Here is a 27,467-nt window from a genome sequence, read left to right as displayed (position 1 = left end):
GGTGCTGCAGACTAAGTTGTAGTGGGACGATCTCTCAGCTGTGATCTCTAGCTCGTAGAGAGCCGTGCTAACTCAACACCAGTTTATCTTCTGCTGCGAAGGTTGCTCTAATCTGTCGGCATTAGGCAATAACTATTGGGCAGTGGACAGTTTGGGCCGGGTACTGGGCAGATGATACTGGGCAGTATAGGGCACTGTGGACACTGGGCAATATGTTAGGGCCAAGGACAGTAGGCAATGCCTTCTTGCTAACAGGTGGGGGGTGTATCTGGTGTGGTCTGCCTCGGTTACAGCTTTCTATGGAGATCTGGTGGTTGTAGCAATCGTGTGTAGTAACCAGGGGTAGCAATCAGGGGTAGCAACCAGGCTGGGGATAAGACAGACAATTAGGAACCTCCTAAAGACATTGAGTAGGGATTCCCATATGCCTTGCAATCATTCAGATGTAGGCATTGGTATCAATCCCAATAGGGCATTTAAGACAATTAGTTATAAGATCTTAAAGCATGCGCATATAACTCAATAACAAAAGGATATAAGTAAGATAACCTCATTAAATGTGCTATTGTACAATGTAGGATGATACTAGTCAAGATTCATCCATTAAATTTGATTACGACGATAAGTAATCAGTTACAGTAAAATGGGGAATGAGCATATTATATACTAAAGGATAAGATGAAAATAAAATATTAGGGATATGGCTACAGTAATAAGGGTTTGATATAGTTAATCAAAATTACATTCATCCAAGGAACTATAGGTTCACAAGGGTGGGAGACATAATAACATGGGCTCTGTAAGTTTAGAGCACTGCGATCTAAGTACTTAGACAGTACTTAGATTCACTAAAGGGTATTGTTTACATCCATCACTAAAATACAGGAATGGAGAAACATAACAAAATCAAATATCATAACTATGGTTTCAAATGTAGACAACCATAGCGGCATTAGTATTACTATATGAAGATATAGTATCGATATAAAATAGTACAATGTATATACATAATAAAGTCATAATGTAATGACGGGGAACGTGGTTGTGTACTAATGTGTACTCACACATTCCTATAATATAAAATAAGCATAGTAAAATGTTTACACTTACCCGTTTGTCCCTAGTGAAACCTCACAACTAAACTTCCTAACAGAGGAGACTGTATGAATCCTAGCGGGCCTAACTTAGAATGTTTGGGTCTCTCTATATATATAGATGGGACTTTTCGTTTAACGGGTGGGGAAGAAAGCTAGCTGATTTTCTCACATGTATCGATGTACCGGAGATGTCAGGCGTCAGGTCAGATTAATGGTCAATATTCGTTGCCTACCGTGAGAGTAAAGTCTTAAGCGAATATGTATCAGTCCAGCCCGAGTGCAATGCTATTCTTAGAGCGATGTGTATCCTGCGGGGGGGGGGGGGGGGGTTAGGTGTGAAAAGTTATTAGGCCGCGGCGTGTAGCGCGGGTGCAGCGATGTCCAGCGGTCAATAATTAAAAGTTAACCCTCGAGAGGCTAGTTAATGTTTTACGTCGAGATTCGTCCCGTGAGAAACGTGCGAGGGGGGATAAATCCTACAAGAAATTAGTTATGGGTGGACAAGAAAATAATTGTTTTATTGTTGAAAATTAAAGTTTCTCACGGTTTGCTGGGAAAAACTCAAATGAACTTTTGCATGCAAGTTTCGTATCGTCACAACTGCTTTATTGATCCTTACGGAAATTTGTTGTGATTACAAGGACTCGTTTCTCATATAAAGACAACACAACAGAAACATACACATAAATACAACAGAAAACATGAAGAGTTCATTCAGCGACTACACACAGGTATCTTGGTGCATTTCATGTTCCCTGATCAATGAGTGGCGGTTATAGAGTCTGACCGAGTGAGGTACGAACGAGTTTTTGTACCGCTCCGTTCTTGTTTTGATTGACAGCAGTCGCCCACTTCGCGACGACCTGGCGTAGTTCTGATGGAGCGGGTGGCCGTTGTCTTCCAAGATTTTTTCTTAGGCACGTTTGTTCAAAAAGTTCCTTTAAATGTGGTAATGTTGTGAGTGTAAATATGATGCTTTTTTAATGATGTTTTCTAGAAGTTGCAACAGTTTAGATGAGGCGTTGCCTTGCCAACAACTTATTCCGTATGGTAGCAGATTTTGTACAGTTGCGCCGTAAAATGTCTCAAGGATCTTCTTGTTTAATTTAAAACTGTTGAGTTTGTATAGAAAAAAGAGTCGCTGGGCTGTTTTCTTTGTCAGAGTTCCAAGGTGGTCTTCCCATGAAAGCTTGTTGTTGATGATAACGCCTAGATATTTATATGCCTTTACTTGTTCTATAGATGTAGTGTTTATTTGCAGTTCACGTATAGTTTGTTTTTTCTTTCTAAAATCTATTATAAGGTCTTTAGTTTTTGTTACATTCAGTTCTAGAAAGTTGTCGGTGCACCAGTTTGTAAACTCTTCTATCTAGCTTCGATACTGAGTTTCGTCTCCTGAAATAAGACCGACTATGGCAGTATCATCAGCGAATTTAATGAGTTTAACTGAGTCATAGATGCTTCTTATGTCATTAGTGTAAAGAGTGTATAGTACAGGAGAAAGCCCTCAGAAAGCACACAACCTTGTGGAGCACCCGTACATAGTACTCGAGTTGATGATTTGGTGTTGTTGACTTTAACATACTGGGGCCGTTGGGTTAAAAAGTTTAGAACCCATGCTTGTAAGTAAGGGCTTACATTTAAGTTACTCAGTTTGTTTATCATTAGATGTGGCTGTATGGTATTGAAAGCCGAGGAGAAATCTACGAAGAGGACTCGTGCGTAGGTTTTGGGTATATCGAGATGCTTATAAAGATGGTCCAAAAGCAATAGAATGGCATTCTCAGTTCCTCTAGCTGCTTTGTATGCAAATTGGTGAGGGTCTAGGCTGTTATTGACTTTTGCTACAAGTTGTTTAAGCATATATTTTTCAAAACATTTCATAACAATAGGTGTTAGTGCTACTGGGCGGAAATCGTTTAAGCAATCTATTTTTGGTTTCTTAGGCACTGGTATGATTTCTGAAGTTTTCCAGATGTTTGGAATTACGCACGTTTGCAATGACTGGTTAAAGATATGACAGAAGATAGAAGAAATTTGCTCCGCACATAGCTTGATCAGCTTGCCACTAATTTTGTCTGGTCCAGAAGCTTTTGTTACGTCTACTCTTTTAAATAACAAGGTCACTTCATCCTCAGTTACAAAATTGACGTAGGGCTCTTGTTTTCCTTTGGACAGAGTGTTGAAAAGTTCTTTGTGTAGATCAACAAAATCTTCTTTGTCAAAACGAAAGTCAATCATTGTTACAGAATTGCTCATAAGTATGCTAATAATCTAATTTTTGGTTTAGGCCTAATAGAGCTGTATTATCGAAGATCTGATAAAGACAAGAACAAACAAACAAAAGGCTTGGTTTCTTCATATTTTCCTTTTAAATTCAAAATTAGATTTATATATAAAAATTCAATGTTGGCTATGGACAACGCACTGTAAATTGTAGGCCTATATAACCTGCAAATAAAACAAAAAGTGTTCCTTTATAGCTTTCTTCATATGTCCCTTGACCTTTTATAGGGCTGCTGTGACAGTTCGTGTAACCAAATCCCTCCACTTTCCAGGTCAGCAGCTGTTTTTAGCAGGATATCAAAAGAAAGGCCCGTCCATTCTTTTATGTTATCCCGACAGATTTTCTTTGGACAACCCTTCGTGCTCCCTCCACTGTAACTTAAGAATGATTTTTGATAGTGAGCCATGTCTTACAATATAACCAAACCAGCTCAGTTTTCGTCTCTTTTCAGTATTAAGTCCTTTATTTTGCCAGCCAGAGTGTTGACTTGTTAAAGTACTAACTTATTTGTATTCTTTTCCTGGTATCTGATACCCAGCATTTTTCTGTAGCATTTACTCTCAAAAGCTTGGATTCTTCTTTCAGCCTCAGAGTTTAAGTGTCCAACTTTCACCACCATATAGGGGTACTCTAAGAGTAGAGTTTGAAAGTTATATTGAAGCTGATATGTTGCTCTTTCAGATTTCTTTTCAGTTTGCTCATGGATGCCAAGCTTAAACGTTAGGGTAAGGGTTTTATCTCTTTTATTGATATTCCGTCTCTTGATAGGTTTGACCCTAAGTATTTGAGCCAACTTCTAATGTTTGGCCATTCAACTGTCTCCACTACAAACTAGTATGTTGCTCTTTTCAGCACTGATTTCCATGCCAACTGCTATAGCTGCAGCATCCAGTTTAATAGTTTTTGGTTTACTCGCATATTGTTTAAAACCTGGAAGGGTAAGAGAATGATCACCCCCCCCGCCCACACACAACACGCACACTCCAGTCCACCTGTAGTCAAAATTGGCTTCATTTGTTTACAAAAAAAAATCGGTCACTAGTATTATCTAAGTGTGTCAAAATATATCGGCTACTTGCAGGGCTAGTGTACATTCCTGATATGCGTCGTCATGTATTTTTGGACAACATTGTATGATGAAGATCTAATCTGTACTAATGATTTACAGACCAAAGTTCTTTAATGCCACTTAGATCAATTTGGTTAGCCTACACTTGAAAGCTCATTCAGCCATGAAAGAGATATATCAGTTTGACTGGGAAAGACTAACAAATGATTATTGATTGATCTTGATGTCCATGTTGCTATCATTGTCTATTTATAATGAGGCTGACAACTAGGCCAAACAGATAGATAGAGCTATTTAAAACGTTCAATCTAGTAGGCCTAAATACATTTTCTATTTGAAAAAAATAATTTTGAATGGACTGCGGTTCAGACGTTTCTATTTTCCGGCCTTTCACTTCCCTCGGTCTTGACTTCATGGACACCTAGCATTGGGATGTTGAACAGTTATTTTGTTATAAATAGAGAGTGATGGGCAAAAGTTAACTAAAAAGCTAGAAACTTTTAGTTTAACTAAAAAAAATAGTTAAGGCCATTGTTTAACTAGAAAAAAAGTTTTGTTAAAATCGTAGTTTAATGAATTTTTTTTTAGTTACTAACTAAAAAGTTTAATTAAAATTTTGTACAACTTTTCAACATGTAGTCGGGGTTGAAATGCACTCCCTGTTTTCTGGTCATGTGATATCAATAACTTTGATTATCAAAAAAAAAAAAAAAGATGCATTTAACAACTATTTAGACAGCTGCATTTGAAGATGGTAAAGTAAGATCCTTGTAGAAATTATGGGAGTAAATATTTGCACTTGAAAGTAGCAGTATTATCAATGTTAAACATTTTTTGCCAACAGCTTATAGTGATGGGCAAAAGTTAACTAATAAGTTAGAAACTTTTAGTTTAACTAAAATAAAAAAAATAGTTAAGGCCATTGTTTAACTAGAAAAAAAAGTTTAGTTAAAATCGTAGTTTAATGAATTTTTTTAGTTACTTACTAAAAAGTTTAATTGAAATTTGTACAACTTTAAATTTCAACTTGTGGTCAGGGTTGAAACGCACTCCCGGTTTTCTGGTCACGTGATACCAATAACTCTGATTATCAAAAAAAAAAAAAAGATGCATTTAACATTTAGACAGTCTGCTTTTGAAGAGTGTAAAGTAAGATCCTTGTAGAAATTATGGGAGTAAATATTTGCACTTGAAAGTAGCAGTATTATCAATGTTAAACATTTTTTGCGAACAGCTTATATACAGTATTATGAATGGGGTTGTTCCCAATTTTTTTTGTGAGCCACGTGGAGATGTTTAATTTCTGTTTCTAGTGGGAATCTGATTAGTGAGTTAGGTCAATATTTAGTGGTTTTAATCAATTCATTGGCGGCAAACAATATTTTTTAACTGCATTAACATCAAGTACACCCATTTATAGTCTTAAGACTTATTATTGAGATCTATTAAGTCTTAATCAACAGCTAGGCCTATATAGATCTAAAAGCATTAGGGTAACCAACTCTAGAAAAAAAATCTTAATCCACACCCTCTCTGACCATAAAGTAAATAGACTGTGTCCAACTGATTTTAACAACCTGGTCAGCTAGACATACACATGACCACATGTAGGACTAGTGTACTGTACGTGTGTAGTCGACAATACTGCAAGACTACCCTGCATTAAGCGTTATACAATAGTGTTTGCTTAATGTGGGGTCAGACAAGAAAATAACATACTGGCGTGGCTAGTCAAGCATGTTCGTAGATATATCTTTACACTAAAATAGTTATACACCCTCCCTGCCCAGAAAGTAAATAGACAGTGTGTCCGACTGATTTTAACAACCTGGCCAGATAGACGTACACGTGTAGGTCTATATAGTGTACTGAGTGTGCAGTCCATAATAGACGTACACGTGTAGGTCTTTATAGTGTACTGAGTGTGAAGTCCATAATGGCAAGATCACCCAGGTTTTTTTTCCCTTGCGCGTTTAACGGTTATGCAATAGTGTTAGTTGTATTTTTAGTGGTCAGACAAGAAAATAGCACATCGGCATGGTTAGTCAAGCATGTATTTTACACTATAAAATAGTTATACAGGTCAAATGTTTTAAAAACTCCAAAGATTTCGTTTCTATTTCTTTGGATACTAGATCTAAATTTGAAATTCTAAATTTATATTATTTAATGAGATTTTAAACTTTACCAGTATAAGTAAGATTTTCCGTTATATAATAAGTTAATATAATTTATTTTAAAAAAGAGTACCATTATTTTCTAAAGGTTTTAATTCAAGGCAAAAATACAAGCACACATATTTATTTAGACATTTTATTTTATTGTGCATTAACGTTTATGTAAGAAACATATTCCTTAATACTGATTTTATTATAGATAAATATTACTAGAATGTTAAAGGATAAAGATCGAGCCGTAGGCATACAGTCGGATGATTATATCTATATAGGTCTAGTTCAACCTCGCCCCTCCTCCCCCCAAAAAAAGTTTGTTATAGTTTAATTAACTTTCTTTATTTTAGTTTAACTATCTTTTGAAATTCGTGATAAACTAATAGTTTAACTAGGCCTACTTTATTTTAGTTGAAAACTAGATTTAGTTTAACTTTTTAAAGTTAGTTTAGTTCCCATCACTATAAATAGAACAAACAAATAGTACTTGAAAGAAACTAAAGCTGTATACAACATTGGAAAAGCATACCCTGTGCAGAAGCGTTTCTCAAGAAGTCTGTTTGGGCGAAGGGGTGCGACGTCCTGGCAAGAAAAAAAAGGGGTGGTGGTGATGGTCAATTAATTCTTTTCAAAGGAATACACTATTTTCTTATTGTTCTTATAAATCTATTTTAAAATATTAACCAAATAAAATTATTAACAATGTTTTGAAAAAAAAAATATTTAAAGTCAGAGACGTTGATTCATTTTCCAAGTAGGACCCTATAAAATACAAGCTAAAGGCGCTTGCAACAATATGAGCTCAAGACTTTAGAAGAAGACATTTCAGAATTTCTCCCCTAATACGATTCAACTCCACTTTCTTATAGGCCAATCAGAACGGTTGAATTTCTCCCGAATGTCGTATATAATTATGATGACGACTTTTTGCAAGGCAAAAAAAAAAAGTCCAACGGGTTGACGATTTACATAACACGAAGATAATCTTACGACGATCAGATCCCTTACAATGTGCTCTTTATGTACCTTGAGTGTTTCTCTCATCAAACTAGTGGCCTTCTTCTTTGACTTCAATTGAAATGCATATGGGCCCGTCTCTGTCTCTTTTTACTTTTAACATTTTAGACATGCGATCTTATAACTAGGAGAAAAAGTATTTAACAGACGCAAGGAGAATGAATATCTGAATATCAGAATGATGGACATTGCTTGGCGCCGTACCCTGTTGGGCAATCACAGGCATAGTAGGCCTATTACTCGCGCATTTGTTGAAAACCTGGAAGGGTAAGAGAATGATCACCCCCCGCCCACACTGACTGTTAGGGGTAACCTATACTGCCTCTCCAGATATTTTGTCTAGTAGCCTATTCAAAAGACAGAAAAACTATAAATGAAAAACAAGTACCGACTAAACAAAGACTAAACGGATTCGGTTTCATTAACATTCTTTATGCAAACTTGGGTTCTGAACATTTCGCAAAGTGGTGTTGACGCTCGTTGACTTGTAGCACCAAACTGCTGCTAAGCAACCAAATCGCTGTAGGCCTAGGCGTATTGTATTTTAAAACTTGAAATAACTTGAATAACTCTTTTGTGAACAAAACTAAATTTAACTTGTAAGCCTACTAGGCCTACCCATAGACATAAATAAATATATAGATTGGAAAAAAGGAAGTAATTTCATGTAAGTTGAAAACATGTATATATATCTATTGTATTCGGATTTCCGAATTATGAAAAATTGCATGATCTTCATTCTTAGAGATTAAACAAAACTACATATTTGTAATATGTATATATAATATAGGTGTGTGGCTGAAATAGATATGAATACTAAACTTTTATACTGCTCATAAATGCTGTATAATAAAGCACACAAAATTGCTAGTCACAAATTTTCGTTTCATAAAACTATTTAATCGGCCAGTCTATATTTATTTATGTCTACCATAGATAAACAAATTCAACTTGAGATGATATGAAATAAACAAATCTAGCTCACTTTAAAAACCCGTCTTTACACGTATACATTCTGGAGTCGTCTGGCGTACTTAACCGTGACCTCCGTGACCCTATGTCGAAGGCGCCGACTTAACACAACTTACAACGGTGCCGCTTATCTTGCATCATTCTACAGGACTAATATCAAAGACATATAGGCCTATAGTAATGTTCTCTTTCTCTCTCTACTACTAACAATAAATACAAACACACACTACAAAAACACAAAAGAAGTTGTCTTATAACTATGTCTTTAAGTTTCATTTCGATTCATATTCTTAAAATCTTCACGGGTCCCAAAGTTGGAGCTTACATCGCTCTCCAAGACCCCCATTTGGCTAAGGGGGCAGGAGCGAATCTGTGCTCTTTTTTTTTGGGGGGGGGGGCATCACTGGTAAAAGATTGAGAAACACTGTTCTACAGACTGTTAAGCGAACCGAGGAAGCCTTATATTAGCGATTTCAATGAATAGTCTTTGTTTAATGAGGTGTACAGCCGGTGTACAACATACGCAAGTATTGATAAGCTATGCATTGTATAAAGCATTTGATCATTTTTTAGTAGGCTCACTGCGGAGCCTAATTTTAAAGTTCTTTCGCTTGTAGATATCTAGCACAAAGTGATTTGTATAACATCTTTTATTATTTTTTTTAAATATTTTTTTTTTCAAACGCTTCCCAAATTCTGCCTCTTAAATTATTTCTTTTCTTTCGTATTTTCTTGTTAGGTTCCATTTATCGCCTCCATATTTTGTCGTAATTTCTCTCTCGCTACATTTTATTCCATACGCTAGAACAAATTCGTACAAGTGATCCTTCTTCCGTAGTAGCCTACCATTACAGAATGGAACAGGTCGCCTAAATCATCCAGGAAAACCAACGACTTGGTAGAGTTTAAGTCATTGATTGACATGCATAACTAGATTGACACATGAAATGCATAGGACATTTTTTGAATTAATGTCTGTAATTTATAAGATAAGATAAGATAAGTGTGTCAACTGGATTTTAAACATTAAAATGTAAACCATGTGTAAACACAAAATGTCAGCGGACTAATCTAAAAATAGAAATATGGAAATGATCATACAAACATGACGCTTAAACATACGAGTCTGCTTTAATCAAATGACGTTGATGGACAAACTTTAGCGGGCTTTATATTTTAAAAGATATTTGTAATTCTAATTGAAAGTTAAGTATGATCACGAAGCAATTGTGATCTAGCATCAGCATTCTCACAGCCACTTCATGTTTTTAATTGGCCCATCAAATCTTTATCTGACACAAGTAAGTCATAGGCTATGTTCACTCTAGACCGCTAGACCGAACCCGCAGTCGTCTATCTACAGCGTTAATAGTAATAAAGTCTATTAATCTATCAAACTTTACAGCGGTTTATGAAAATTTAATTTAGTTTAAACAAAATTGCCTGCTTTATAAAAAAAAATCCGCTTTGTTGTCCCCCCCCCCCCCCCCAATCACTCTAAATTCTAATAGATGTCACCCTCTGAGGTCCGCACCCTCTCATCCATAGCGACGCTACTGATACTAGAGCATTACTGGATGCCTGTAATAACTTTTTAAAGTGTACATTAGCTTGGCAAACGGGCGCATTGGTCTAAGATTCAAGGCCAAAAATAGCCTATCTGTTGTTTTTCTTATATAAATCATATTATTTTTAGATTATTGCCTACATTAAACTTAAAGGACATGTGCACAGTTAACGTTCACTGTCTGAAATAAAAGTCTATATGTCGCCAGACTTTGTTGTATGATCCATTTCTAAGGAAGTAAATAACAGTTTTCAAAACGAAACCCATTTTTCAACAATGAAGTTATCACATGACTGAGCGCGTGATTATCGGCTGGTAATTAAACGGTGACCTACAAATCAGCTCATCGTGTCGTTTGAATAACAAAAAAAAAAAAAAAAAGAAGGGGGAAATAAATTTAAAAGCTAATAAGGATCACATCTTTAACATAAAATCAAACGCATTTAACTTAGGTCAAGCTCTATGCCTAAGCTTAAAATTACAACCACAGTGAAGATTGATTAAGTGCGGAAAAGGGCAGGTAAATTATACTTTTTAAAATATATAACATAGTCCTTTATATTTACATAAACGCATAACATCATTTTATAGTAGCCTGTAAGCATTAATGACTAGCATTTACATGTAGACCTATAGACCACACCTGCAAATAAAATAACTATAGGTTGTTAATGTAGGCCTATACTTGTATAGGCTATAAAATATAATCAAAAGAAGATACTTAATACCATATCCTACGACTGAATTCCGCGCATGCCTATAATATTTAATTATTATATAATAAATGATTACAGCCTAGCTTGTTTATTTAAATAAGAACTATCTATATTATAAAGTAGAATGTGAGGGGTATGTATGTATGGATGTATGTTACTTATAGACATCAAAACCGCTTGACTAATCTTGATAAAACTAGGCAGGAATGTTCCTTGGGTACCTTGTTGATGTCTAAGAGCTGAGCCGAAGGCTCTTCGAGCTCTAAGTTTGAAAAAAAACCTGTTTGGACGCCAAACAGTAAAAAAAAACAAACCTGTGTGAACACACAGTTCTGTTTGGGAGAGACCCTAGACAATGCCTATGTGAGGCATTGCTGTTGACCGATGCGTTCGGCCCCCGACACGTGGACTAGAGACACGGCCGAAGGCCGGGAATGCACCGGGGACTTCTGCCATTTTCCTTCAATGTACCAAGCTAACTGTGCGGGGTCCGCCATTTATGTAACGGTCCCTTTGAGGAACAGCGCATGGATTGGTGACGTGTTTGTGGGGACTTTGTTACAACCCCGCCCGTGCAAAGGATGGACTCTCGTCTACCCGTGGGCATCCCCACGGGAGTCCTGTGTTGCTACCCATTTCGCCTAGCCACTTCCTCAAATGGCCGTTTCCACGCGGGCGCCACGATGAGGCAGGGCAGCGTGCCCGCAGGAATGTTCCTTGGGTACCAACTTAGACCGTAGTGTATGTATTGTAGCCCTAAAACAAACTTAAAATTAAGACCCTCAAAAAAAATAAAGTTGTCCGACTCTATTACAGCTATAGTATTTTATGGATCTAGGCCATGTCTACAATGTTGACATGAGAAAAGATAGAAAGGATTTAGACCTAGATCTAATTTTAAGAAATACACTTTGCGCAGATTGTTTTTTACTTTGACACATGAAAAGACAAAAGAAGATCCATTGATTTCATTATATAATAAAATTAAGCTTCAATTTTGTGTTTCAAAAGCATTTTTTACATTAATTAGTTCCTTATATCTGTGATTACAGATTTCCTGACGAACATTCTTTCATTAGACAATTCCGTAATGAATCGCGTACTAAATATTAATTCGTTTAATTGTTTACTTTATAATCCCATCCCTAGATCTAAAACTCTAATTCAACTCTAAGATGATAAAACTTCTCTTCGCACGGATAGTTTTATACTTTAACACATAAACATATTAATTAAAGTCCATTCATTTCATATTTTGATCATGTAAACATTCAAATTTGGTTTTCTAAAGCTACATACATTTACGAAAGCCACGAAGCCGAGTTGAGATAGGCCTAGATCTATATTCATTCATGAATCGCGTACTAAAAAGTATTTCGTTTAATTGTTCACTTTATAATCCCATTCATTTAACAAAGCTATCGCTCTTTTCGTTTTTAATAGATAAGAATGTATCGACCTCGGGTAAACACATTTTCACAAAACTAATTTTATTTTCGTAACGAAAGAGAAATTACGTGAAAGGATTATTAGCTAAGTTTAACATACATCTAAATCCAATCCACTAGATTATTCAAAAACATTTTTTACATAAATTAGTTCCTGATATCTGTGACTACAGATTTCCTGGCGAACATTATTTCATTAGACATTACCAATGGTTACACATTAACACATCTCTCTAGGCCTAGGTCTAAAACTCTTATTGAACTCTAAGATGATAAAACTTCTTTTCGCAAAGATAGTTTTGTGCTTTAACACATAAATATACTAATTATTGTCCATTCATTTCATATTTTAATCAAATTAACATTCAAATTTGTTTTTCTAAAGCATTTTAATACATTCGTTCGGTGTTCGCTAAAGCTGCGTAGCCGTGTTGAGATAGGCCTATATTCATTCATGAAAAAAGGTCACGCAAGCACAGCACAGAATGAACTCTATAAAAGCCAATGTTTAACTCTAGATTAGTGTAGATTTAGATCTATGTCTACCTCAATATATACTTTATACTTTATACACATGAACATACAAAGATTAGTCTATTCATCTCAAATTTTAATCAAATATATGTAGGCCTACAAGCAAATTTTTTAATTTGAAAAAAAAAAAAAGATTTAAGCCTATTAGCTATTTTGATTTGATAGCTTCATTCACACTATTTTTATATTGACACATTTGCTTTACTTATTACATTATTATTTCGTTTAATTGTTTACAAAACACTCTCAGTGACTATATCAACAGTAATGCGTAAATAAAGACCCGCGGGTCGCGGGTAACATATGTCTAGTAACTTATATAACAAACGCAAATCGAGTTTTTAAAAAGTCGGAATTTTGATCTACAATATGCCTATATTGCCTAACTGCCTTAGCATAATACTGCGTAGGCCTATGTCTACACAAAGATCGTATTTAAAAATTACACCTACTAAATCTATATTTACGTGTTAACTGCTGTGCTAGATCTATTTGCTACGTTAATAGGTACACGTACCCTTTCACTATAATCACTAAGCCATCTGCTAAATAACACATATAGATCTAAATCTTAATGATTTAATTTACAATCTTATCTTATAAAATACAGACGTTACTTCAAAAAAGTAAATTACAGGCTACAGCCTATCATTTTTATTAAAAACAAAAAGTAATTTAATGACAACTTATATCAAAATAAATCAAGTTTTTTTTCCCCAATAGATCTAGATACCTGTATGGTCGGCTGCCTGGTCGTGCGGTTTGCGCGCTGGACTGTCGTTCGGATTTATCGACGGTCGAGGGTTCAAACCCTGCCCGCTCCCATCTCCCGTGGACTAGGAAGTAATTTAAACTATCTTCAACTCTGAAGGAACATCCGAAACATGTAAACATTTTACAAACATTTAGATATATAAAGATCTAGATTCTACATTATGGTCAAATAACAGAATTCGTCTTAACGATGGCAATAACCGTGGACTAGGAAGTAATTTAAACTATCTTCAACTCTGAAGGAACATCCGAAACATGTAAACATTTTACAAACATTTAGATATATAAAGATCTAGATTCTACATTATGGTCAAATAACAGAATTCGTCTTAACGATGGCAATAACGGGTTATAGATAGATCTAGATCTATAATTTGATTAACGCAATTTTAGAACCTTCTTGATGCTTGTATAATACAATTGATAAACTTTAGCTTTGAAGAGCTCACATACATAGATCTAGATCTAGGTCATTTTTTTTTCTCTCTGGATTGTCCTACGTTGAAGTAATTTTGTATGGCGTGATATTTTTAGATTACTCTTGCCGTGGTTGAGTGATGTCTAGATCTAACTAGGATCTAGATCAATCTATACAGAAGTCTAGATAGTCTATTGATTCTAGAGATACGCTTTTTTTTTTCAGAATGATGAGGACCGATTTATTGATGAGAAAGTTAATCCTTCATATTTGTACAGTTATTGTATTTAGTCTCACTGTGTGTGTGTCTCAAATTGAAGCAGCACCTCGATATCCAGTTGTATTGAGTAAGTAAAACTTTAGGTCACATTCGACGCACATGACATCACACTGAATCACAGTACTAGGCCGACTAGGGCCAGTGCTAGAGCAACGTTAACCGACTTTCTACTGTAGTGACTTTAGAATACTCTAGATCTAGAAATCTAGACTAGTGTTATAATAATATAAATGTGATTTTCATTTTTTTTTTAATTTTAATGAAAATGTAAAATTAACAGATCTATGAAATCTATCATCATGATCATAATCATGATGATAATCATAATGAGATCTAAATTATTAGAGTAATAATAGATCTAAATGTTAATCATAGTTAATGTAGATTCTAGGTCTAAATACTAAAATAGATCAATCAAGATATATAATCATATATATTTTCTATTTTTTTATAGTATATAGTGACAATATAGTAATATAGTCAATATAGATCTAGGTAGATTAAATATCTAGATTCTATATATTAATTAATTAATATTATAATCTATCAGATACTACTCTATTCTTATAGTAGGCCTAATCTATAGATAGGATTGTAATGTAAATAGGTAAAACATTTATACATCTATAGGCCTAGCTCTTAACTCTTAGTCAACTCTAGTCTATCTGTCTAGTCTATGATTAATCATTAATGATATTATTTTTGACTTATATAGTATTGCCTTAAAAAACATCCATATATATATTATATATATATATATATATATATACACCGGTATATATATATTTCATAAAAATTATTGTATTAGATAAAGACTCTTGCCAAAAAAAAAATTCTTTTACATTATTTAGATTATTTGAAATTCGTATTAATATTTTAAAATGTTAATATCTTAAAAACAGTACCAGGAGATGGAGGTTCTCAGCTTGTTGCCAAATTGAACAAAACGTCAGCCCCTCATTTTATCTGTCGTAAATATACCAAAGATTATGAATCTATATGGATTAATCTGGAAGAACTTCTGCCTCAAGTTATTGACTGTTTTGTAGATAATATGAGGTATAGTTTATAATCTTATATTTCTTCAGTATTTTTCTATATTTTATTAGGCATTACATGAACAAAAGTAGATAAATTTGTGTACATGTCACACAACTATGTAGGTTTTACTTGCTAAATGGGAAAATACTTTAAATCAGAGGTATTGTGTTCACATTTCAATGGCTAAAATTGTATGACCTGAGTCCATTCATCTCTTGATAAGTATGCAACATTTTTATTCAATGTAAAGGTAATGGATCATTGTGCTGGCCACTTAACACCCTCATTAACAATGACCACAGAAATAATGAAATTTTTGTTTCTTTGTTTTTCTCCTCTGTTATGGTGCAGTATGGTATAATCTATTGAGCTTCATTTAAAAATCTTTGATTTTAGATTGGTGTATGACAAGGTAACAAGAACAACATCCAACTCTCCTGGAGTAGACATTCGTACTGTTGAATTTGGGGGAACATCATCTGTTGAGTGGCTAGATCCCAGTAAACCATCACATTATCTACCTTTTTGTAAGTAAAATTGACTTAGATGCAAGAAAAAAAAATGTCATCTCTTTTTGGATAGCATATGTACAGGGTTAACTTTGCTTGAAAACATTTTTTAAAATGTGAATAACTTGAGTATTTTTACATACTTAAAAAATTTTTGTTTTATTTTCATTTATGTTATGTTTTATTAAAAACCATACAAGTTTCAATGGGCCTGCAAGTTATTGACCAACTTCTATATATACAGATTTCAAAATTTTTAAAGTTATTATAAACTAAATGTAGTCTAGTATTTAAAATGTATTATCAATTTTAACTGTTTGGAATTTTTTAAAACTATCTAAAATAGCTTAAGCGAACCTAAAAAATAAAAACTTAATTATGGTAAGCAATGTTAGATTGAACAATATTTTGTACTTGATTTTTTTCCTGAGACTTATAAAATTAGTCTAATTATTCTTCTGGTCTATTTCAACTGAATTAAAATATTATCCCCTGGAAGGAAATAAAAATCATTAATGTCATCCATTCTTTTTAAAAAATAAAATTACTTCACTTCCTGTAGATATTCAATAAGGATTAAGATTTTGTTAATTAATGTCAAAGAATTTATCAAAAATGTTGCATTGGTGGAATTGACATGAAATTGTTTTACAAATATTTCTGAATAATGAAGGATGAATATTACTTCCTTGTTTAAGGTTTTATTGTAGCAGACAGTATCATTAACCATGTTTTTACCCAATTCAAATTTCAATCAAGTCTTTTTTTTTTCCAGTGTCCTACTTTTACTCAATAGTCAATGATTTAACAGCTTTTGGATACATCAGAGGAGTGTCTGTAAGAGGGGCTCCATTCGATTTTAGAAAAGCACCAAGTAATGAAAGATTTCTATAATTATTAAGCCTTAATAGTCTCTTTAGTAAATAAGTTTTTATATGCTTTAAATTCATACAACTAAATATTTGTTGTAATGGAAATAAAAAATTAGGGTAGCTTCAGTTAATTCATTGGTGCTAAGTTTATCTAGATTAATGTACATTAATTCTAGATCTAGTTGTTGGGATAACTCTTGTAAGTCATGGGTGTTGAGTTTGTTCTAGATATAGCTTGGCTTACAAACAGCTTACTTTTTGGTGTTTTAATATTATTTGTATTTATAATATTAGATTTTAGCAACTTCATTAAGCAGGGTGATTCTTTTCTAAGAGTATGAAAAATATTATATATGTACCTGGTATATAGATAGATAGTGATTGAGACATCTTTTAACAAAGCTTATGTCAACTCTGTCTGTCTGGCAAAAAGTTTGTACACATTATTTTTCTGACATTCAATCTTGGATTGAGCTGAAATTTTGCACAATTATTTCTTTTACCTGACAACACAAGAATCAATAAAAAAAAAAAAAAAGTTAGTTAATAAACTAATGGTACTTCATTATTTGGTTTGTCATCTCAAACAAAGGAAAAAAATTGTCCTCTTTATAGGTTGCCGCTTTAAAGTAAGTTTGAAACAAGCAATACATAACTATACAATCTTGTATGGTCATAAGCACCTCATTAGCAGAGTGGTTAGTATGTCGGCTTGAGGAGACGTGAGACATGAATTCGCTTTTAAAAACGAATTGCAGTAAAATTCATCCAGATATTCTTTTCTTCCACCACCACCAACCCCAATTTTCCCAACTGATTTAAGTATTTTTTACATTTTTCTTGTTAATTTTAACTTGTAATGATGCTTGTAATAATTGAAATGAAAAAAAAAAATTATATCTGCTTATGACAAATTGTTTATACTACTCCTTGAATCATTATTTTAAGCACTTTCATTCTGGGGGAAAATCTCTATGTCATTCTTTGTAGTTATGACTCATTGTCTTTTTCAATTGTAAGGCCACTTGTCAACACGTAAGATCAGTATATAGGGTAGATTTATTTTCTATTTTTGTTGAATGCTTCTGATACAAATTGTCACAGGACTTTTATGAGACATGAGTAAATAGTCAATGCTAAATAGGTCACACACTAACTTTCCCATAATGCTTAAGTCATATAGCTTTTACAACTTCACATTTACATTTCTATTCAGATGAGCTCTCAGATTACTATAAGGACCTGAAAAATATGATTGAGGATACCTACACTAAGAACAATAATAGTAAAGTTGTGGCCATTGCTCACAGTATGGGAAACCCTGTGTTTCTTTACTTCCTCAACCAACAGCCACAGGAATGGAAGGACAAGTACATCCAGTCCATGATCGCATTGGCTGGGGTGTGGGGCGGAGCAGTGAAGCCTTTGAGACTTTTGGCATCAGGTAGTACTGTGATTTCAAATCTCATTTATAAATTCAAACAGTAATAAAAAAAAAAAATAATATGATTTATCACAAAATAATAACATTGTTAACAAAAATAAAGGGAAAATAAATCAAATTAATGATTAGCAGAACATAAAAATGTGGAGTCAGCATAAATGGTTACAAACAAACAAGCAAATTATATCACTGAGCAGGATTTTGGGGTAAGGCTTTTTAAAAGGCAGAGTAGAAAAAATCTTTGGATTATTCAGATTTCCATAATGAACTAGACTGAAAATCATTTTTTTTAAATACAGATATTTGTTTTATTATTATTGTCACTATTTTTTTCTTCTCTTTCTTTTTTTTTTTTTTTAAATTGATAATGCCTAAAGTTAAAACTATAATATATCAGACCTGCCTACCGTTACTTACGCAAAATGAGTATTCGTTACGCAAAATCTCCCAAAAATGACCATCAGTACGCAAATACGCATTTAACTCGTCACGTTACGCATTTCGTATCCTTTTTAGAGGTCACAGAGGTCATGCTAAGCCGTCCTGTTGGGAGGTGGGGGAACACATTGTGTCCAGATCTATACGTTGATTGGTTCTTAAAAGCAATTAGATTTAGTCTAGAAATGAAGAACGTGAGAGTGAGGGAGTGGCGGTTGGTACCAGGTTGGCACAGTCAGTTAGCTGATACACCAACGTGACTTTTTTTTTGTAAGTTCATTAGTAGAAATAAATTATGTTGAATCCCTGATTCCCGTATTCATTTGTGTCACGATCATCAATAGTGCTAGATGTCACGTTGAAGATTATCTTGATCTATATCGCACCATCAATGATTGTGGTTGCCGAGGATTTAGAAATTGTCAGTTGATTAGATGATCATTTAGAAGTTGCTAGTTAATAAGATGATCATCTAGAAGTTGCCAGTTGATAAGAGGTTCATCTAGAACAGTGGTTCCCAAACTTTTTTGTCTCGTAGACCCCTTGCCATGTTTTCTGGTTTTCGGTAGACCCCCTGCTGAACTTGCTTAACTTGTACATTTTTACAAATTCATTAACATTTTTTTAACAAATTTATAATTGTAGTGAGTTGAAGAATGAAAAAGTGATTTAAAACTACACAACTACGGATATTATGTTTCATATACAAATTTGTTGTTCTATGAAGTAGTCTTTCCAACATTAAATATTAATTAATCAATTTATTAATATGCCTTAAGTATCATTGTAAAAGGTTTCGCAAAGTGCAGTTTCTTGTGTATTTCTTGATCTTTCACGTGTGGCTCAAATATTGAATCTGCGGAACGGTTTTCATTAACAGGAGAAGGGTCGAAGGCGAGTAACTGTCGCCTAAACCAGTAAGCTTCGAGCATGAAAGACTCATTAACCTTGTCTTGCTACCACCTAGCAGAAGGAAAACTGAATTCAAACCTCTGCTGCCTTGCTACTATACCCAAACACGGGAAAAGTCTCGTGGGTCAACCCTAAGGAAATATAAGGAGATGGTGACCATTAGCGCCATGTATTCCTGGGCCGTCCCCTCTTTCTATTTCCTTGGGGGTTCCAGGTTAGGGCTTGCTTTGTTATGTTGGATGAAGGCTTGCAAAGGGTGTGATCTAGCAGATGGCCAAGACGTGGGGACGGTTGGAGAGATTCGCACAGAATCGAGATGCCTGGAGGAAGCTGGTTGGTGGCCTATGTCCAGAAGGGACCAAAGGTATAGACGAGATGAGATGGTGACTATTTGACAGTTTGTAGCACACAGCGCTACACCTTGTCAGACCAAACTGTATTTATGTCGTTTGCAAAGATTTACATAAGAAGCTTTTAATTTTATAACTCATGCCACCGAAGCGACTTTGAACTTTTGCTTAAAGAAATTCTTTTAATAATATCAGATGTAGGTTTGTGTAAAACGGCTGGTAAATTCAATGTTTGACCTTTGCTGTTTTCCGTATTTTGCTATAAGTAAAGAAATTTTGTAAGACGCTCACAAACCATAATCTTCTCTATATGATGTCGAACAGAGATTTTGTGGGTCTATTCTGAACTTTTGAGTGTTCGAAAGTTTATCAAATCTTAACTTTTGTCAGAGTGGCATTGTCTCAAATGATCCTCCAGTGTAACTGTTTCATATCGTCATAAAAAAGTCACTTAGGCAACTGCTTGTTTGACAATGAAGGAATGAATCCCAATTTTAAATAATTAATGCTGTACTATCAACATTTCTTTTTTTTTCTAAATATTAGTTACAAGTAGACAAAATTAAGCTATTTAAATAAGTATTGAAATTGATTACAACAATTTTTCGTTTGAATAGCAGATAAATATTTAAAGGATTAACGAAGGTACAAATCATATATTAGTGTATGAAATAATTACATTAATGGAATATGAAAATTAAGTAACTCGACCTGCTTAAATGAAATCTATTATCGTAGACCCCTGTGGACATCTCATAGACCCCCAATTTATTTTTTCACTTTCGTAGACCCCTCGGGGTCTATATAGACCACTTTGGGAATCACTGATCTAGAAGTTACTAGTTGACAAGACGATCTAAGTATATTATTATATATTCAATGAAGAAACTTCTCTTTGTCTAAAACAAATACTTTAATTCAAAACTTGGAAAAGCTATTCACAAATAATTACAATGGTTAAATGTACTTGAATAGAATAGAATGTATATTTCTATTAAATAAATGATCTACACAATAATATAATTATGTCTTCTTCCTTTGAGTTCTAACACGAGACTCTAGTACATCTTATCTCTAACACGTTCCGCACGACACTGGCGGTAATATCTCCAAGCTTACAGAGCTTTGGGCGTTTTGCCATGTGACTAAATATCTCTTTGCCGCTTGGTTAAAATCTGACCAATAAATGCCGCTCAATGTACAATAATTAATATTTCAAACCAATCACATTTATTTCAAAACATAATTTTGTTGCGTGATGGAAATTCCCGAGGTGGCTGAAATTCTGGCTGGCAGACCTTGGGCTAAATATAGATACAGTGTACTGACAATTTGTATAGAAAAACATATCGAAGTGCTTTCGATTCAAAACACATTGAGTGACATTGTAGATATCTAGATTCTAGATGTAGAATCTAGATAACTTGTTATACAGGAATAGATCTAGCTAGTCATTACGTTATGTCATGATTCTCTACATTACTCTACAATCTAGATCCAATTTAGTTGTAGTATGATTTAGATTGACTAGATCTAGATCGATAACATCTACTACCATCTAGTCTAGATCTAGACTCGATTCTTACTTTTAGTATAGAATAGATCAAGGATGAAGGTAGGCCTACGAAAGTTTGGAGTAGACCTATGTTTGTAGCGGATCCACTGTATGGGTAACAATCTTGAGCCCAGATCTAGAGTAGATTATATTCATTATATAGACATAGATCCAGATCTAGGCTAGATATCATCTCTATTGTCGTATTGATCTAGATTTAGATTGTAGATCTAATCATGACATCTAGATCTAATACTATATATATATATATATGACAAAATAGTGGATCGCGTAAGTGTTACGCATTCTGGTGCCAAATTACGCATTTTGACCATCAGCGTTACACATTTGGACTTTTTTTGGTAGTCAGGTCTGATATATACTGGAGTGGTCCTTAAACACTTTTGTTTCTTTTTAAATTCAGTAATTCTGTTTGTGATCCTATGTCCTCATACAACAACCTAGTGTTGGTACTTAATGTTTAGAGTGACAGCTAAAGCTCACATTTAATAAGTCATCCTTATTTCTACATCAGGTGACAGTCTTGGAGTATCTGTAGTTGTGCCACTCAAAGTACGCCCAGAGCAGAGATCCATGCCGAGTACAGCCTTTCTAATGCCCAGTGACAAGTTCTGGAAACCATCTGAAGTCCTGGTCAGGACAGAATCCAAAAACTACACTGTGGCTGACTATAAAGAGTTCTTTAGCGACCTTAATTTTACTGATGGTTATGAGATGAGAAAGGACACAGAGATGCTGATTAGGGATTTGCAACCTCCTGGTGTGGTTGTCCACTGCCTTCATGGGACTGGGGTTGATACACCAGAGACACTGGTCTATGGAAAAGGTCAGTTCCCAGATACCTACCCCGATGTCATGTATGGGGATGGTGATGGAACCGTCAACATACGAAGCTTGCTGGGGTGTTTACAATGGCAGAATAAGCAGCAGCCCCCTGTGCACCACGTACCTATCCCTAATGCAGAACACATGGCCATTCTGCAGGACACAACTGTCAGTAAATATATAGCAAGTGTAGTGACAGGGCAGCTGTGATAATGTGCAAGAAAAAAAACATTAAAGATAAGCTTGTCCACCCATTGCTTTACTAAACATTTCCAACTTTTGGTTTGTATAGTATAAGCATCATTTACTCAGTATTTATTTTTTTAGTGAACAAAAAATGTAACGTAGTTTAAATCTAACGAGACCTGATTATTCTTGCTATCAAATTATTATAATTGGAAACTGGATTAAAGTATTCTTATGAATAGTTTTATAGACTATCTACATCAGTTTAGGGACACTACAAATATAATTACACCAGTAAAAGCACACTATGCATAACATAACATCAGTACAGGGGCACAAGGTAACTTAACATCACAACAGTGCAGGGACACTATACAAATCATTACATCAAAAAAAGGGACACTTTAAAGAACATTATATTTTTTTAATGACAGTACAGGGACTCAAAACAATTACATTATACAGGAGCACTGCATACAACATATAAAACCTTAAAGGCCCAGGAGTATGTTCGAATTGAAACTTCTAATTAATTCTGATCAGTATGAAAACTTGCTCAAGTAAGTGTAATAACTAAGCTGGAAACATAAAATTTTATTCAAGAACAAGCTTGTACCATTTTTTTTTTGGCATTTTCTTCCTTATTTAGAATATGTTTCTTTGAACTATTCATAATTAACTTGTTTGGTAATATTTATTAATGTTGAGCACATTTATTCCCAATAAATAAAAAAAAATTGCATTGCAATTGAAGAACTGTTACATTTTTTTTGGTACGGTATTAAAATTTAATACCGTACCAAAAAAAATGTAACAGTCTAAGATTGCTCTAGAAATACGCTAGATTCTAGATTTACGCTAAATCACTAGAATCTAGTGAAGATAATTCTCTCACAGCCGTTAAAAGTCCGCGAAGTTTAGTGACATTGAGTTAGAACCTATAGAGTCTAGATCTATGATAGATTCAGTAAAGATAATTTCACAGCCGTGAAAAGTCCGCCAATTTAGTGACTTAATTAGATCTAGACTCTAGAAGCAGTGACAGCCGTGAAAAGTCCGCGAAATTAGTGACTTAGATCTAGACTCTAGATTTACGGTAGATTCAGTGAAAATAATTCGCACACAGCCGTGAAAAGTCCGCAAATTTTAGGGACTAGATTTACGGTGATTCAGTGAAGATATTTCGAAAAAAAGTCCGCGAATTTAGTGACTTAGACCTAGACTTAATTTACGCTAATCCAATAGAATAGAGTGAAGATAATTCTCTCACAGCCGTGAAAAGTCCGCGAATTTAGGGATTTAAATTAGAGTCTAGATCTACTGTAGATTTAACGAAAATATTTCGCACACAGCTGTAGAAAAGCCCGTAGAGTTATTTTGGTTGTAATTTACTTAAAACTGATGGAAAGCAAGTCAACTGCTAAAGTAAGAATGAAATATTTTTTTTTTAAATCTGTCAATTTAAGAAAATTTACAACTTCAGATTGCGACAGTTTTAGCTGAATTACATCTCATATTTTTAAAAAGTTATTCTTCTGTAGTGCAAGCTTGTGTGTGTTTTCTAATGTATTAAAAAGTTGCATTTAAATGCTTAGGAAACACTAGAGATGAATTCTTTTTTTTTTTTTTTTTTGGAGGTATGATTTCAACTTATCAGCATACATTTTAATGAGGGTTTTTAGATTTAATATATATATATATATAAATATATATATATATATATATATTGTTCTTTTTACATATTTATGTCATATGTATGTATATATACATATATATTGATTGCTATGGTGCGATGCATACCTTGAAAATCTAAAACTCTACCTTGAAAACCTGGAAAATACCTGGAAAATCATTCATGAAATTGGCTATGAACCCTGTTAAATGTAATGATATAGATGTATTACTATTAATCTAATTTTGTTTTGAATACATTTCATAAATTAGCTTTTCGAGACTTTCTTCTGTGCAACTATTTTATTTTATAATTCAGGTTTATTTATTATATGCCGATCTGAGATCATTTTTGTTGATATACAAGAAGTAATATTGCATTTTAATTTATTTATATTTTAATCTTTTAAAAATAATTTTCATTAGAATATTTTTATTGTTTCTTGTAACCAAATGTTATCATAAAATGATGTGACATCGTAAGTAATTAGTACTTTGTAGTCTGTGCTAAGTTAATTACGTAATGAATTTGAAGAACGTAACCTATTCAGTTATTCAAGCTAGACATCAAACCGTTTTAAATTCTTGAAACCTTTTTTTTTTTTTTTTAACTAATTTTTTTTTTGTTACAGTTGTACATTGCATCTTTTTTTAATTTCAATTCAAATCTGAATTAATTGTTTGGTTGCATTACAAATCACTATTGTCTATTGGTATTTCTTTCCCAGTATTTTTTTTTTAAAGATTTTCTTAAAATTACCAGTGACTGCAAGTCTCATGTTTGAAACATTACCTTAGTAACTGTGCAACTATATACTGTTTCTTTGAGTGATGACTTTACTTCATAATATTAAAGAATCCACAACTCTCTACAATATATTAGACATCTAAATATTGCCATTGACAATCTTTTTGGTCCCATGTGTGTTATCAACCATTGGTAAGGAATCACACATGAAAAATGACATTTTTTATACTTGATGTTTCTATGTATTGTAGACATTATGATCAGTTCCATGCAAAGTATTCTTGTTCACATCTTGCAGTGTGTGTTTTATTATAGTTGATTGTTTAAAAGGTACATATGCTTTTAAAACATTGTTTTATGAATGTAAAAAAAATCTTTGTATGATTACATTTTGACACCATAGCATTAGATGAAGTATCAGATAAAAAGCTAACTAATTTGTTCAGAAAGTGATTTATGTTTAAATGTATTTATTTTTGTTTTACTTGAAAGACACCAGGCATGTTCCACATTCAGGATTTTCAGCTGCAACAGAAGTTTTGTTAGATTTTTGTCACGTCTGCTAGTAGTGTTCATACTTCATGTTTATTTATTTATATATATATATATATATATATATGGATGTACAGGTGACATTTTTGAATGGGTTATCTCTTATAGCAGTTGGAAACAAAACTAAGCACATTTTTCTCATCTCATTCTCTCATTATGGTTGCATGTAATATCGGGTGGATCCAAGAGTTGACTGCATGACTCTTTGAGGCCTTCCTTAATCTTTGTTTCATTCCAGTTACTTAATCTTAATTCATTAATCCTGCGCTTATTCAATGTCTGGAAAAAGTTTATTGTTATATCTTTTTTTTTGTTTTCCATCTAGTGTGATCTTAAATATTGGTTTGATAAATATTGTTCTTTTTTTTTTAAATACCTTTTATGTAGCGCAGCTTTCATGCTTAGAGCATGCTCAGAGCGCTATGGTTCCATCGCATTTGTAGACTGGTGGGGAAGGGAGTATCTGGGAGGTTTGCCTTTAGACGCTCAGTAAACACTACTCGGGTGTCAAACCTTGAGCCCCCTTGATAGGTAACTAACTCTACATCTCATCTATAAGGTGAAAGCATATTACTTGTAAAAAAAATTGTGTAAAATGTTTTACATGTTTTGGATGTTCCTTCAGAGTTGAAGGTGGTTTACTTCCTAGTCCAAACCTCCCACAGGACGACGGGGGATGGGAGTGGGCAGGGTTTGAGCCCGGGACCATCGATAAATCCAAAAGACAGTCCAGCGCGCAGACCGCACGACCAGCAGCCATCCATTGAATGAATGTAGACAGATTTTTTCACTTTATGTATATAAGTTGAGCGAGTCTAAGACTTTATTGTCATAGTCCTGGTGTATTCTCGCTATCAAGATTTCTAGTATAAATTCATATTGAATTGCCTAAGTCTCAGTGTATCATGAATTCATTCATGAATCAGATGCTATATTTGACAGTACTGGAAATCTATATTTGTAAAAAAAATGCACCTTGGATTTTTTTTTTTTGAGCAACCTTTTTTTTTTATTTTTAATTGATGAGCTGCTTTGTTTAGTTGCAACACCTCACAGCTTATGTTTTGTATGAACTAAGTTCCAGCCCTTTGAGTAGGTACTTAACATATTCAAATGTATTTTACCCCCTTTTTTTTTTTAAATAAAAATAATTCATTATTCTCTCCACATTTTTAAAGTCTATATAAAGGTTTACATTTTTTAACAGCCCCCCCCCCCCCCCCCCCCAAGGTGAATAACTGTTATGAGTTTCGTGTGGTCTGTCTGTTCATCTGTCTGACCCATTTAGATTGCAAAAACTAGAAAAGATATTGAAAATAAAAATATGTTGTTTTTTTTTTTCATATATATTTTTTAAATATTGGCAATTTTTAAAAAAAAACTTGAGCAAAAAGAATTTTTGTGTAGAATATTTTATGAAAGTTTTTGTATAACTTTACTTTGTTTTTGGAAGTTTAAAACCTATTCTTCTTAGTCAAGTTTTTTTTTATACAGTATCAAACATTTTTTTACTTGAAACATGTAGGCATCTTTTTTTTTTTCATATTAAGTTGGAATGATAATGGGACACATAGTTCATAACTGTATTTAGCCCAGCTGAAGTGTAGCAAAAGTATAGGAACTTATTGCCAGCAATAACACTTTGAATTTGCCAATTTTTTTTCACGACCCCCCCCTTTTTTTTTTTTTTTAAATAAAAGTCCCATTTAAATTTGCAATTACAGAGATTATAGCATGAACAGGCTATAGAATAAAGAAAAGGTGTTATGATATTAATCTTAATATTGAAGTTGGTTTTTATTTATTATTAAATGTATGTCATGTTGTTAATTGTGCTGTTAGGGATTTTGTGCTGGGGCAAGTGATGGTTTAGTATTAAAATCTCACCTAAAATAAACAAAATCGAAGCAAAAAAAAATCAGTCACTAAATTAAACAAAAAAAAAGCGCCAGTGGAGACTACCTTTCATACCTTCCTTCTGTAAGAAATAAAA

The 27,467-nt window shown here is 33.7% G+C and overlaps 1 protein-coding gene across 2 annotated transcripts; it reads left to right on the top strand.

Moving 5' to 3' along the window:
* Nucleotides 1-10,520: 10,520 nt before the first annotated feature.
* Nucleotides 10,521-27,256, top strand: LOC106050185 (phospholipase A2 group XV-like). Of its 2 annotated transcripts, none has more exons than XM_013205132.2 (7): nucleotides 10,521-10,700; nucleotides 14,296-14,417; nucleotides 15,253-15,409; nucleotides 15,788-15,918; nucleotides 16,676-16,774; nucleotides 17,989-18,216; nucleotides 22,007-27,256. In XM_013205132.2, the coding sequence occupies exons 2-7, from the start codon at nucleotides 14,297-14,299 to the stop codon at nucleotides 22,525-22,527; spliced, it is 1,257 nt and encodes a 418-aa protein (XP_013060586.2). In that variant the 5' UTR covers nucleotides 10,521-10,700; nucleotide 14,296; the 3' UTR covers nucleotides 22,528-27,256. The 2 variants fall into 2 exon arrangements, with proteins under 2 accessions (XP_013060586.2, XP_013060587.2); XM_013205133.2 differs by lacking the exon at nucleotides 10,521-10,700 and adding an exon at nucleotides 14,140-14,158.
* The last annotated feature ends 211 nt before the right edge of the window (nucleotides 27,257-27,467 follow it).

The sequence above is a fragment of the Biomphalaria glabrata genome, chromosome 7, assembly GCF_947242115.1.
Source record: "Biomphalaria glabrata chromosome 7, xgBioGlab47.1, whole genome shotgun sequence".
Taxonomy (NCBI): Eukaryota; Metazoa; Mollusca; class Gastropoda; family Planorbidae; genus Biomphalaria; species Biomphalaria glabrata.
Note: the sequence above shows the minus strand (reverse complement) of the source record. Positions and strands in the feature narration are given on the sequence as shown.